The following is a 13511-nucleotide window of genomic DNA, read 5'->3' on the forward strand; positions in this document are numbered from 1 at the left end:
GACCATGTCTCTGCAGCCTAAAATTAAAATGTTCCTGAAAGATATTCTCTCCCAAATTCACTTTGGACTGCTTAATGCCTAAGCTGTGAAACTTAGAGCACTCTATATGATGCTATGCATATTCATCAATATCTAGAAAGCTTTGGAACATGTTCTGCTGTGAAAATAATTCTCTGTATCCCTCTGATCTGAAAGCAGTCATGATGTTGGACTACTGAGCAGGAAGTAAAATAATCACACTTTGGTTGGGTGAATACAGTTTTCAGGGAGGGTTCCTTTATCACTGAATTCAAAGAATGAATTAAATCCTGACACTATACCCAGAAAGTAGTCAAAAATAAATATTTGTGGATTATAATATTGGTAATAAGTGATGAGTAAATAAGCATGACAAAACATATACTGATATCTTATTCTTCTCACTAAATACGTCATACCTGTTACTAAAATTGCTTCTGAACTCTTAGTATCAGCTTTAATACCAAGCCCAATTTTATAACTGGTCATAGCATAAAAAAGCTGCTGTTCCCATGCTTCTATTTTTCAAGAAAGGATACTGGCACTAGCATGTCGGGTGAGCCAGCCTGCGTGGCGTTGTCTGGAGTGAGTCTGTGTTTCTCTGTGCTAGTCAGGAAGTGCAGGGAAATGAGAACATCCAAGGGACGAATCTGATGTACCTTCTCCTACACAGTGATTCATTTTTCTCACCCCAAAGCTGCTGTGATAAAAACTGAGGCAAGACATATATAACATGTTTACATTTCACATTCGCAGCTGGCGCTGTTTCTGTTCTTTTTGCTCAGCCTTCAGGAAGATGGTCCCATCTCCCCCAGTCACTCCTTCCTCTGGCTGTCACAGCCCTAGCACCGAACCTTGGTTGGACGATCTCTTGTTTGACTGAGATGCGTATGATTATCGAGTCCCCTCTCCAGCCAGACCCTAAGTTCCTTGAAGGCAGGAACTCTCTCTTCATCTTGATACCCCAGCGTTGACCACCGAGCCTACCACAAAGTAGGGACCTCAATAAATGCCTGAGTGAATGAAAACCCCCTTATATTTTTGTCTTTGCTATTTCATGCTATTTTCATACAGCTCTGTGTATACACATAATGACACACTGGGCTTTCCATTGAAGGTAGTCATTCTACACATTCATAGAAGGTGTCACTTAAAAATAAAACCACGTAATAAATACTCTTGGTCCACTCCAGGTGGGGGTTTCACCTCTAAAAGGGGAATCTTTGGAAGTGTCGGAAAACTGGAAACAATGATGTGTGTTTCTTATGGGCGGATGGAAGACCTAGTCTTCTCAGGAGCATCTACAGGAGATATTTTCATTTGGAAAGACATTCAACTCCTGAAGACGGTGAAGGCTCATGACGGGCCCGTGTTTGCTATGTATGCATTGGATAAGGTATGGTATCTTTATCAGCATTCATTTTCCTCCTCGGCTTTCTAAAATTGTCAGTTAGTCTTAGGAAAGTAGACACCAAGAGAATCCTGTGTCTAAAAACAGAACTGTCTGAATTAGGAAGTCATTGTAATGAACCTCCAGTCAAGAGAAGGCAGGGAGTGCAAATATTTTGTATTTTCTCTTTCATTTATAATTATTTTTATATGCAATTTCTCCCCACTTTTTTTCACACTTGTTCTTTCTGGCTCTCATTCCTAAAGCTCCTTAAGAATTAGTGGTGGGATAAATGTAAACACACAGTAGGAGAAGAGACTTGAAAAATATTTCAGCATTCTCTTCTCCTCAGTGGCACAGAGAGCAGAGACCTAGAAGTACCAAGTGGTTAGATTATTGTTCCACCCAACAAAAGTGATGTTGATAACCAGTTTCTTCCTGCACTCTAACATCTTGTTAACAGCTTTAACAAGAGTGTTAGAGTGAAGTCTTTAACCAGCTGCTGATTTTCCAAAGAAACAAAACCAGTAGAATATACAACATACACATATACATACACATACACACACACATATACACACAGTCATGTGTGATGAGTCATTAGGTGATTTTGTCCCTGCTCAGAGTTGTGCTAACATAGAGTGTGCTTATGTAAACCTAGATGGTTGTTTTAGTTGTTAAGCTTTTTTTTTTTAACCAGCAAACTTGTTTTTGGTTAAACTGCAAACAGCAAATGTTAGAAGAGATGAAAGCAGAATGCAGAAATTGATGTGATACAATGTGTTCAAACTTTTTATTGCTTGGTAACTTAAGCCGACAAATCATGGAGAAAGATGAGGATATCACAGTATAATATACTGCATTTAAATTTAATTTGGGGATTGAATCTCCCTGGGTGCAAAATCTATAGTAAGAATAGAATATTTAATGTAATAAACTAAAAAACATTTTTCCTTGTAAACATCATTAAAATGCAGTAAATTAAAAGTTTCTGAGAAAACAGAATGAGTTACTCAGTATTTTTCTTAAAAAAAAGAAGACGACTTTTCCAAGAACAGTTGGTATATGTGATAAGTTGCCAGGAAGGAAAAGTGGTAAGGCCAAGAAATCATAAATTTAGAACAAGAATAAAGATCACTGTTCATTAAAATATATCCAATATGTTAAGCTTTTTACTTTCCAGGTTTTGTAAAAATTAATCCAGATTTTGATTATTGTAGAAATTGATGTCTTTTGAACAAATTAGCAGGACCATTTTGTTATATGAAGTGCCTAATTCACTCTTAATAAGAAATAAGGATGTTTTCACCTAGGAGTAATTATTTAATTTAAAAATATTTAACAGTCATTTCATTGTGATGTTAATTCACATTCATTCAGGAGGAGTATAGGAGACACCAGAAACTGCCAGACTTTGAGGCTGGTCCTGTTCTGTAGGAACCCACTCTCTAGTCAGGGGGCTGGCACAGGAATGGCCATGGCCCGGAGCACCAAGAGCCAGCCTACGGCCTGGAGGAAGTGCAGTGGACACTGAGAATGTCCTTGATCCTGCTAGAGAAGTAGGGGAGAGATGCTTCCAGAAGATATCATATTGCTATTACATCTTGTCAGACTTTTCAGTCCCCTCTACTTAAGATGAAAACACACACAAAGCTGCTTTACCCACGGGGACTCCTGTTGGGGCTGGGTGGGCAACTGCTCATTTCAATGTGTATGTAATTCTTCCCGTGTGTGCCTTCACAGGGTTTTGTAACAGGTGGAAAGGACGGCATTGTGGAGCTCTGGGATGATATGTTTGAAAGATGCTTGAAGACTTACGCCATTAAAAGAGCAGCATTGTCGACTAGCTCTAAAGGTGCCACTCCCAAATATGCAGTAGAAACCTTTCTGTTCATAGGGATGGAGACGGTAGTACTAAGGTTCTTGGAAAACCATGATCAAATCATTTCTTTTTCTTTTACATTGAGAGCTCTAAGCCCCTGGTAGAAATGTCAAGGATGATTGTCTAGTTTTGGAATTATAAGAAATATAATTTATATAATAACCTTTTTATTTTTTGCTCTATTAAATACATTTCCTCCCCTTAGGATTGCTTTTGGAAGATAATCCTTCCATTCGTGCCATCACTTTGGGACATGGACATATCCTGGTGGGAACCAAAAATGGAGAGATCCTGGAAATTGACAAAAGTGGCCCAATGACACTGCTTGTTCAGGTACCATGTTTGTACATATTCTAAACCACAGTTCACATCAGAGCCAGACCTGGGATGAGGTGTGGGAGGGGAGGTCTTAATGTGCAAAATTTAAACAGTAGCTTTTAAAACAGCACACATTTATTATCTTATCATTTCTGTGGGTCAGGAGTCTGAGCATGGCTTAACTGGTTCCTCTACTAAAGGTTTCACAAGGCTGCAGAGAGACTCAGGGCTGCAGTCTCATCTGAGGCTCAACTGAGGAAGGATCTTCTTTTGAGGTCACTCAGGTTGTTGGCAGAATTCATTCAGTTCCTTGTGGTTGTAGGACTGACAGCTTCCATTCCTTGGTGGCTGTTGGCCAGAGGCCACCTTCAGCTTTTAGCTGCTGCCCACAGTTCCTTGCCTCATGGGGTTCCCCATCATGGCCCCTTACTACCTCAAAGCCAGCAAGGGAGAGAGAAAAATAGGCACTGCAGTCTTATATGACATAATCATATCATCACATACATGTAATCATAAACATCCATCACCTTTGCCATATATTTTTATTGAAAATAAGCCACTGGTTATGTCATACTCAAAGGGAGGTGATTATATAAAGAGTGTGCAAATCATGAGCATCTTGAGAGTCACCTCAAGAGTCCATCACAACCCTCCTCTTGCCACCAATTTTTCATGTTCCCACCCATTCAAAATTTATTCCCTCCTCCCAGTCTCCAAGAGCCTTATCTATTTGCAGTGTCTGCTCAAAGTCCACAATCTCATCATCTAAATCTATTCCAGGTGTGCATAAGGCTCCGTAGGGGTATTTTCTCTGAGTCTGTCAATCTGTAAAACTAACAAGACGTTCTCTGCTCCACACACATCAAACATATAAGCACCTCTTTAGATTTTGTGTCTCACTTTATCCTCAGCCTTGATTCACAGAAACACACTACATACTCCTTACCCTCCCTCGGCCCTTAAGAATTCAGGTAAAATCCGATTAAAATGAATATTAATGAATCCTCAAAGATCAAAGAAATGATACAGTCTCACCTGAGTGGGTAGTAGTATGTGGGGGTGAGTAGGTAGCTAGTCCTACCCAATTTGGTGATGAATGGACCTGATTTATAGATGGAAGAGGCACGGGAGGGAGAGCATGTGTGTTCAGAAGGTGGAGTAGAAGAATGAGCACTGAGCACTTCTCTGGGTCCAGTAGAGGAGCTTTGCCTCCTCCCCCTGCCCTGGCCCATGCCTGTGGGCTCGCCTTATTAGGGATGAGTCCCAAAACCCCACTGAGAAGGGTCCTCTGGTTGATTTCTCCCTGGGAACAGGTCTGCACACAGATCACTGAGAGGTTTTAGAAATGCATGTGCTCAAGTCCTTCTCTGGGTATCCTGAATAAGAATCTGTGTTTAAAAAATTATGTTAAAAACAAACCTCCAAAGCTCTATAGCTGACTGTGCCAGGCAGCAGGATTGAGATGTGTCCTGGGAGTGACTGTCTTGTTCTCTAACTGCTCGCATTTTTGTTGTTTCTTGCCAGACTCATTTCTTTTTCTTTCTGGCTATGACTTCTTATTTAATTTTATTGAAAAGCAAGTGTTTGTTTCAATGTAAACAACTTAAAGTCTTCTTAGTTCATTATTGATTTTTTAATGCCCATGTTTGAGACTTTAAATTGTTTTCATACATGCTATATTGCTTAATATTTTATAAAGTTTTTACCATAATATGACTTCAACAGTGCTGTAAGACTTAAACTCTCAAGTTTTCCAACTTTAAACTCCTAAGTATTGTGTTATAGTTGTTTAAATATGTTTTAAACTTGACAATAAAAGCTTTTTGCTTTTTTGTTTTTTCAAACTATTTTTTAATATTTATTTCTATCATTCTAATTGTACAAATAACCACAGGTACCACTTACTGAGCACCTCCTATGTGTCCGGCAATGCAACATCTCTCTCATCTCCACAACAGATTGGCTCCGTTGAAATTGTTTCATTGATGACGGACCCAAAGCCCAGTAAGAATTGCAGAGCTGGGGTTCAACCCAAAATTTGCAAACACCAGAGCCCTTTCTTTGTCACTGCACCAGGCTGTTCTCTCAGTGTCTCCGAGTGGAGACACTGGAAAGCGGTACAGAAGGCACGGCCCCTGAGCTGTGGAGCTGGTAGAACCATCTCTTCTTCCATGTGCACCATTAATTTCCTTATTCCTCAGCATCTCTTTCCTCCTCTGGCCTATCAGGCCTGTGCCGTTTCCTCCTAGGTAGAACTCAGTGTCGAATGCAGTCAATGTTGTTGGGCTCCTGCCAAGATTTGCCCTGTGCCGTGCACAGAGGGTCAGGCCTCCTGTTCCCAGGCTCTCAGCCCCATTCTGAGAAGAAGGATCTTCTTTTGAGGTCACTCAGGTTGTTGGCAGAATTCATTCAGTTCCTTGTGGTTGTAGACTGACAGCTTCCATTCCTTGGTGGCTGTTGGCCAGAGGCCACCTTCAGCTTTCACAGACACAGAGAGGAAGCTCAGGGACAGGAGAGGCAGCGTGATTAGGACCATCAGTCAGCTAGCCTGCTGTGGGAAGATTTCAGGTCTGCTTTTCCAAGTTCAGAAGCAATCTAGTGTCGTTTAGAATACATTGCTTATTTTTAAGAGAAGGAAAGCTATGTTGGGGGAAGAGAGACGTGACATGAGGTGATTTCTGACCATTTCCATTGTGTGCACTTCGAATATAGTCATCTCAGTCGTGCAGCTGGGAGACACAGTAGGAAAGTAAGATCCCAAGCTCATTTCCTTGTGCCACTCGAGGTGCTCCCAGCCTGCCTCGCTCACTGTCCATGGCCATGTTAGACAGGAGGTAATAGAAGCATATTAGATTAAGGAAATATAATTTTTAAGTCAATATATGAAGCAGTGGTTTGAAAGGGCCTCGGAGCACCACAAGCCTGTCCTCAAGCAAAATGAGCAAAGGGCCTTGGCCCGTAAAAGAGCTCCAAGCAGCTCCAGGCTGGGGGCAAGCGGGGGTTGATGCCGGAACCATCCTCTGACTATGATCTTGGAGGTGGGAGGCTTCTGAAGGGTAGAAAACTAGGATATAGGATGCTCCAAATGCAATAAATTTAAAAACAACATTTGCACCCTTCAGCCCTCCACAGGTATTCGAATGTCACCTGAATTTGGAACTCTGTGTCTTCTGCCAAATTACTGTTTTGCTCAAACAGCTTCCCAGTCAAACCATAATCATCCGATTTCTCCTCTGGAAAGCCACCTGTTCCCCAAAGCATTCCAACTCCAGACACTTTCCAGACGCCTGTCTATGGTCTTTCTTTTCTTGTCACTGAGCAGAGCCTTTTTATAATTAGCCACTAAAAGTAGAAATTCAGTTAACAATCTGCTCTGTCTTATTGCCCCATACACTAATCTGTTTACATGGCTTTACTGAGGGACAAATTATAGGAATAGGATTTGTTTTCTCCCTAATTATTTTTAAGCTAGTGTCCTGGTGCACAGATTCGTGCACATTGAAAGGAAACTAATTCGAAGAAATAGTTTAATATCGCTATTCGTGTTTTGCTAATGAAAAGAAAATAGGATTCTACCAAGTCTCCTATCTACCTACTCCAGGACTTCTGTGAGGATCAAATGAGATGAGGCACATGAAAATGCTTCACAAACATTTGGTTAAACCAGTGGTCGGCAAACTCATTAGTCAACAGAGCCAAATATCAACAGTATAACGATTGAAATTTCTTTTGAGAGCGAAATAGTTTAAACTTAAACTATATAGGTAGGTACATTGTTATTAACTTAGTTAGAGTACTCCTAAGCTGGCCTAAGAGCCACACTCAAGGGGCCAAAGAGCCGCATGTGGCTCGCGAGCCACAGTTTGCCGACCACAGGGTTAAACTGTAAAATGTTTGCACCTGGCTATAAAGCAAGTTGGGTTTCTGGGCTGAAGAAACTCCAAGGAGGCTAGTCACTAGGGAGATGAAGCTGGACGTTACTACGTGAGGTCATTACCCGGCACCCACAGCGACCATTTCCGGGCTCGGCTGGGCTATGGGCCGCATTTTGTGCCATGGGGTCTTGGCAGCATTGGCTGAGATTTGGTGGGGTGTCGCGCCAGGGTGGTGGTGGAGCCTGTGTCCCACTTGGGGAAGCTGAGTATTGGTTTGTCGGTGCCAAGTCCATGGTACCATTTATTTTAAAATGGCAGCTCCTATATTGAGCATTTGCCCCCTGGTGGTCAGTGTGTGTCATAGCTACTGGTTGGACAGATGGACACCTAGCCTTTTATATAGAGAGATACTATTTTATCTCAGTCATTATTCTAAGCCAGTTAAGTGTGTTTGTGATAAAGTATAGATATGTGGAATTGGCCTAGAGCCTATGACGTACCACCCAGTTTTCCAAAGTCCATTGGATAGATGAATTTGTGAGCAAATGTTGAACCCAGGACACTTGAAGTGAAAAATTTAACTGTCTTCATTTCTGTTCTGCAAAATGCTGTACATTCAAAGGACTAAAATGGAAATAAATGGACAAGAATATTGCTGACTAATTCCTCTGCCAAAGATAGGTAGTCCCTGCGCCTTTAGAATCTGCTTTTATTGTGTCATTGTGATCAATAAATTGTGTCTTATAAGGAGATAAATATATATTTTGTGCTTATCTGAAGTCAAACAACAGATTACAATGAAGGCACTTCATTATTCAACCAGATGTTTCTAAATGAAAAGATGTTTGGCATCATATAAAACAAAATTTATAAGCGACAAATCCCTATTGTGCTTCCCAAAGGAATGCTTTAGCATCATGTCAGCCCAGCTTTAGATTCAAGTTCAAGTGAAAAGCGTATTCACTGCTATCATTTTGGCTCCAGGAAGCTTTAACTGTGTTTATTTGTGCTTGAACCTGTTTGGAAGACGCTTGGGCTGCATATGCAGCACGAGGCTGCCAAAGAGCGAGCCAAGACACACAGACCGAGTTGTTGTCCCATTTCCTCTCCACAGGGGCACATGGAGGGAGAAGTGTGGGGGCTGGCAGCTCACCCTCTCCTGCCCATCTGTGCAACAGTGAGCGATGATAAAACCCTGCGCATCTGGGAATTATCCTCCCAGCACCGCATGCTGGCGGTACGGAAACTCAAAAAAGGTACATGACATCGTCTTACACATCTGCAAGAGTATTTACAAAGAACAGAACGGGTTGGGTTCATTCGTTCATTCAACTGATATTCACTGGCAGCACCTGTTGGATGCCCCCAAGTGTGTCAGGCAAAGGGAATTCAGTGTTTGTTGCTGCAGTCATACTTCCGCAGGCTTCACATTGTTCCCGGAGGCTGGCCTGATCTGTCGGTGCCCAGCTCTGTTACTCGCTTGCTTTTCCTTGCACTTCACAGGCATTTGCCACCTGGGGGCAATATGTCCTTCCTCTTCTCTTCGAGAGCTGTGTGCATCAGCTGAAACACATCCGCTTGTAAAACGTGCTGTTTAATTGTATGTCTAACCATCTCCAGAACTGGTTTTATTACTGAAAAATGAAAATCTGCTAAACAAAAAGTAATACTTAATATTACTCCAAGTAATAATCAAGAAATGAGTAAATATTATATGTATTGAACACCTATATGCACTAGAACTAAGAGGCATACCAAGTACAAATGCAGCAAATACTTACTTAGTAGCTTCTGTGTGTCAGGCACGGAGGATCCAAGATGAATGGTCCCATCTCTGGTGTCAGAGATGGACAAGATTTGAGCAGAGTCCCAGCAACAGATGGTCCATTCAAATTGGGTAATGTGAGGAGAGCCTAAAAACAAGACTGTTTGTAAAGGGGTGGGTAGGGATAGTGCAGCCCTGTGCAGCTATTAGCAGCTGGTACCTTTACCAGCCCTGGGCCTGAAAGGGCTAGAGGAGGGAGCGATCGCCGGAACCTTGAAAGTAAGAGCTGTGTGAGATGCAACCTGACAGCAGCTGTGACCATCAGCCGAGATTCAGCCACATGCAGCGACCCCAGGGAGGCAGCCAGGGAAATCCTCCCTCCCTCCCTCCCTCCCTCCCTCCCTCCCTCTTTTGTTTCCTGCCTATGCTGCCCCTTGGCCAAACCCAATCAGAAGCCAGAGGGCAAGAAGGCCCTTTGATGCCGTCTGTACGGGCCAGCTCCAGGCGCTGAAGAGGGTGGAGAGTGGGTGTGGAGGGTCAACCAAAGATAATCTGGCACAAACCAGGTACCAGGAGGCACAGAGGAAGGCCTGCTGCCAGGGTCCGCTTCATCATGGAAGAGAAAGAGAGCTGAGGCCCAAAGGATTTCTGAAAGTTGAGACAGGAAAAGATGCCATTGGAGTCTGGCGCTGAAGTGTCTGTTTTATAAGCAGAGAGACATGGGGAGTGCATTCTAGGAGAAAAGGAAGGTGTCAGTAGTAACAACGATGACGGTGGCTAATATTGCTGAGCCAGTGACTGTGCTAGCATTCTGCATTTGGTGGGAACCCACGGAGTAAGGTCATTATTGTTACCACTTAGGAATTAGGAAACGGAGGCGCAGGGAGCTTAAGTCATTTGCCGGAAGTCCCACAGCTTGTAAGTGACGGAACTGAATTGAAACCCAGGCCATGGGGCTTCAGAGAGCACACCTGTGGCCACTGCATGGCACTGCCTCCTCCTACCTTATTCCTCTCTTCCCACTGCACACCTGGGCGTTGGTTAATGGAGCCAGGACTCCAGCCCAGGTCTGGCTCCAAAGCCCATGCCCTTTACCACCACAGGATGGATTCATTTGGACGCCGGTTTATATTGGGGAAAGGATGGACCAAGTCCTCATTGTGAGTGGCTCGAGTGTCAGACAATGGACTTTATTCACTAGTTAGAAATCAGTTCAAAAGAACAGTTGCTAAATTATGTTAGATAAGATGACCATTCAGCCCAGTTTATAGCTGTTGTCCTGGTGTAATTATTAATAGCTCTCCCTTTCACTCAGAAGTGTGCTGCTTTGGATGATAAGTATATGGTTAACTCAGTCTGGTGATCTCCTCAAGGGTGGGCCCACTTCTTATTCTTTCTGCACTAGCACCAGCCCTGACTCACCGCAGGTGAGTAACTGTTTGCTAAGCGAAGGGAGGAAGATATAATTGGTGAGCGGATGTGCAGTTGTTGATATGAGCATAGCTTTCATCATCCCACGAGCAGTGACTGAGGAGTGTGCGTGGAAGCTCAGAGGGAATGCCTTAGCACAAGCATGTCAAACTCAAAGGCTAACACGGGCCAACTAAATGAGGCAGGTGGCCCGTGGGCCGAGAGTTTGACATGTTTGCCTTAGCACGAGGCCACGTGACTGTCCCATCCCTGGGGCCATGCTTACCAAAGTCTTCAAAATAAGAATGGAGGGCATATTCTTATGATTCCTATTAAACATACCCACCAGAGTCCATACTCCTATTATACGTGTCTCCCTGTGACCCTACAAAACAGGAGAAAGCATTGCTCATGTGGCAGCATCAGCCATGGTTAGTTTTACAGATGCCTCTTGAGAGAATGTTGTCCACATTCCATCCTTCTCGTGATAGAAGAGGCAGGAACAAAATCTTTCACCTCTAGAATGAGGCATCATGACCCACGGATCAGAGAACCGAACAAGGTTCTCATAAAGCAAGTTTTACATGTACAACATGATTTAAAAAAAAACAGTTTCTAAAAAGTTTATTATGGAACGTCTGTTCTTAAGTATCATCTCTTTTCTTGGGAGCAAAGATACTGGTTATATTAACCCTTTGGGAACCCCAGGTATGCAGATACCAAGAAATGAATAGATATCCTCAAAGAAATTGAAAATGTGTGTTTAACATGTTGGTCATTGTCCTTGGGTTTGGAGGGAAGAGATGATTAAATGATGACGTTTTAGTTCTTCTCACAAGCCATGCTACAGACACAGCCCATGTTCGTGCATCAGCACACACGCCGATCTCGCCCCCTCCCCACTCGGTTGTTTGGTCGTCACGTCAGGCCTAACGAGTGTGGTTCTGTGAGTCCGTTTGCAGGTGGAAGATGCTGTGCCTTCTCCCCCGATGGGAAAGCCCTAGCGGTCGGCCTGAATGATGGGAGCTTCCTGGTTGTCAATGCTGACACGGTTGAAGACATGGTCTCCTTCCACCACAGAAAAGAAATGATCTCTGATATTAAATTTTCAAAAGGTAAAGATGGCGGCAAAAACTTTCGAAAATGCATTGGGACAAAAAGTTACAACAGTTTCATGGTTTTCTTGACTTCTCCCCCGTTCTAAAACGCTACGTTCACAGAATCCAAGTCTTACGTACAATGTTTTGATAGTAACTGCACCTTCTTCTGTACAGATACAGGAAAATACCTTGCCGTGGCCTCCCACGATAACTTCGTGGATATTTATAACGTGCTTACAAGCAAACGGGTCGGCATCTGCAAAGGTGCTTCTAGTTACGTTACACATATCGACTGGGACTCTCGAGGTACAGTATGTTGTGGCTTTTAAAATACAGTTTTTGTTTTAAAAAAAGTCGGTGTTCATCCATATTGTTTCTAGCGAGGATGACAGTTGAGTTTTAGAGAAAAACAGGGGGGGATCCCACAATAAATTGACTGTAATTTGATAACCCAGAGACAGCTGCCGTTCACATTTTGGGTGTTTTTCATTATTATCGGTGTCACTGATTCCAGCCATTGAGTCGGAAGACAGTTGAAGATACCCGATGCCTCTGTTACCCTCGCCAGCCACCGCCCCCCTTTGCGTTCGCTGGCCGTGTCCTTGCCTCCGTCCCTCCTTCCTGTGCACCTCTCCCTCCCAGTGCTCCCCCCCCAACCCCCCCCCCCCCCACCCCGACTGCCCCGGAGCCTCAGCGGTTTTCATCCTCAGCAGAGGTGGGGAGTTACGTGCCCCTTACCTCAAGTTTCTCTGCTCTCTAAAACTCCCCGCCGGCCCCTGCCTCCTCCATCATGCCCACGAACACCATGTGGACATGTTTACTTATCTGACAAATCTAGCTTCTGCCATGTGCAAAGTCTTAAGCCAGAAATGGTGTGGGATCTAGAAGTGTGAGGCATGGTTCCTGCTCTCCACAGCGTTTATGACTTGGTGAGGGAGACGTCCTGGTCCCTGAATAATACAAGGGCACAGACTGGGTAAGGCCCGGGAGTGAGACATGGTGAGTCACTGAGGAAGGGGTGAGGCGGGCGGGGATGGGCAGGTCAGCAGTGGGCACTGCAGCTGGAGCAGCAGTGCTGCAGGGTGGGGCACTTCTCAGTCCCATCCTGGGGGGTAAGGGGGGGCTGATGTTAGTCGGAGGCAGGCCTTTAGGAAAGGGCAGGGTCCCACCTTTCCGGGAAGGGTCAGTGTACTGTGGTGGAAGAGCACCCAGCCCAGGGTGGGCTCCGAGGAAGAGCTCCGGCGAGAATCCACGGAGCCTTCACAGAAGGCGTGACCTTCGGGATGGATCTTGAAGGATGAATGAGCAGAAATTCACCAGATTGCAAAGTCTAGGATGAGCATTCCAGGCTCCGAAGGAACGTGGTGTCCCAAGACGTGGGAAGAGCAGGGGTGATTAAGAAACAGTGAGTAATGCTGAGTGGCTGAGAGCGGGAAGGGAGCGAGTGTGGAGAGAAGGACCGAGACAGAACGTAAAGGAATGTTGACGTCATGCGCAAGGAAGTTGGACACTGCACTTTATCCTATAGCATTAGGTAACTCCAGGACACGTGGACGGGGCATTTCCCACCAGCTTTTGGAGGGTGAGTGAGCCTGGAGTTGGAAAGCATCTAAAATAAACCAGGAAAAAGGGGGGTAATGAGGGCCTCAACCAAAAAGGTTATTTCAGAGATGCCAGAATATTTAAGTATTTCTTGAAGTAGGAACCATAAACCGATCCTTCTGCTAAGACAGGTATTTAGTAGTAACTGTGC

At 44.1% G+C, this 13511-nt stretch overlaps 1 protein-coding gene across 1 annotated transcript in view; it reads left to right on the forward strand.

The window, feature by feature from the left end:
- EML6 (EMAP like 6) overlaps nucleotides 1–13511 on the forward strand; it is a gene marked incomplete at its 5' end in the record, with an annotated part of 200028 nt that overhangs the window by 136267 nt on the left and 50250 nt on the right. Inside the window, 6 exons of the mRNA XM_079792522.1 lie at nucleotides 1212–1414; nucleotides 3152–3263; nucleotides 3496–3623; nucleotides 8598–8739; nucleotides 11621–11773; nucleotides 11933–12064. Of these exons, the coding sequence (XP_079648648.1) occupies nucleotides 1212–1414; nucleotides 3152–3263; nucleotides 3496–3623; nucleotides 8598–8739; nucleotides 11621–11773; nucleotides 11933–12064 (870 nt within the window). The remainder of the gene's footprint in view (nucleotides 1–1211; nucleotides 1415–3151; nucleotides 3264–3495; nucleotides 3624–8597; nucleotides 8740–11620; nucleotides 11774–11932; nucleotides 12065–13511) is intronic.

The sequence above is a fragment of the Cnephaeus nilssonii genome (genome assembly GCF_951640355.1).
Source record: "Cnephaeus nilssonii genome assembly, chromosome: 15".
Classification (NCBI taxonomy): domain Eukaryota; kingdom Metazoa; phylum Chordata; class Mammalia; order Chiroptera; family Vespertilionidae; genus Cnephaeus; species Cnephaeus nilssonii.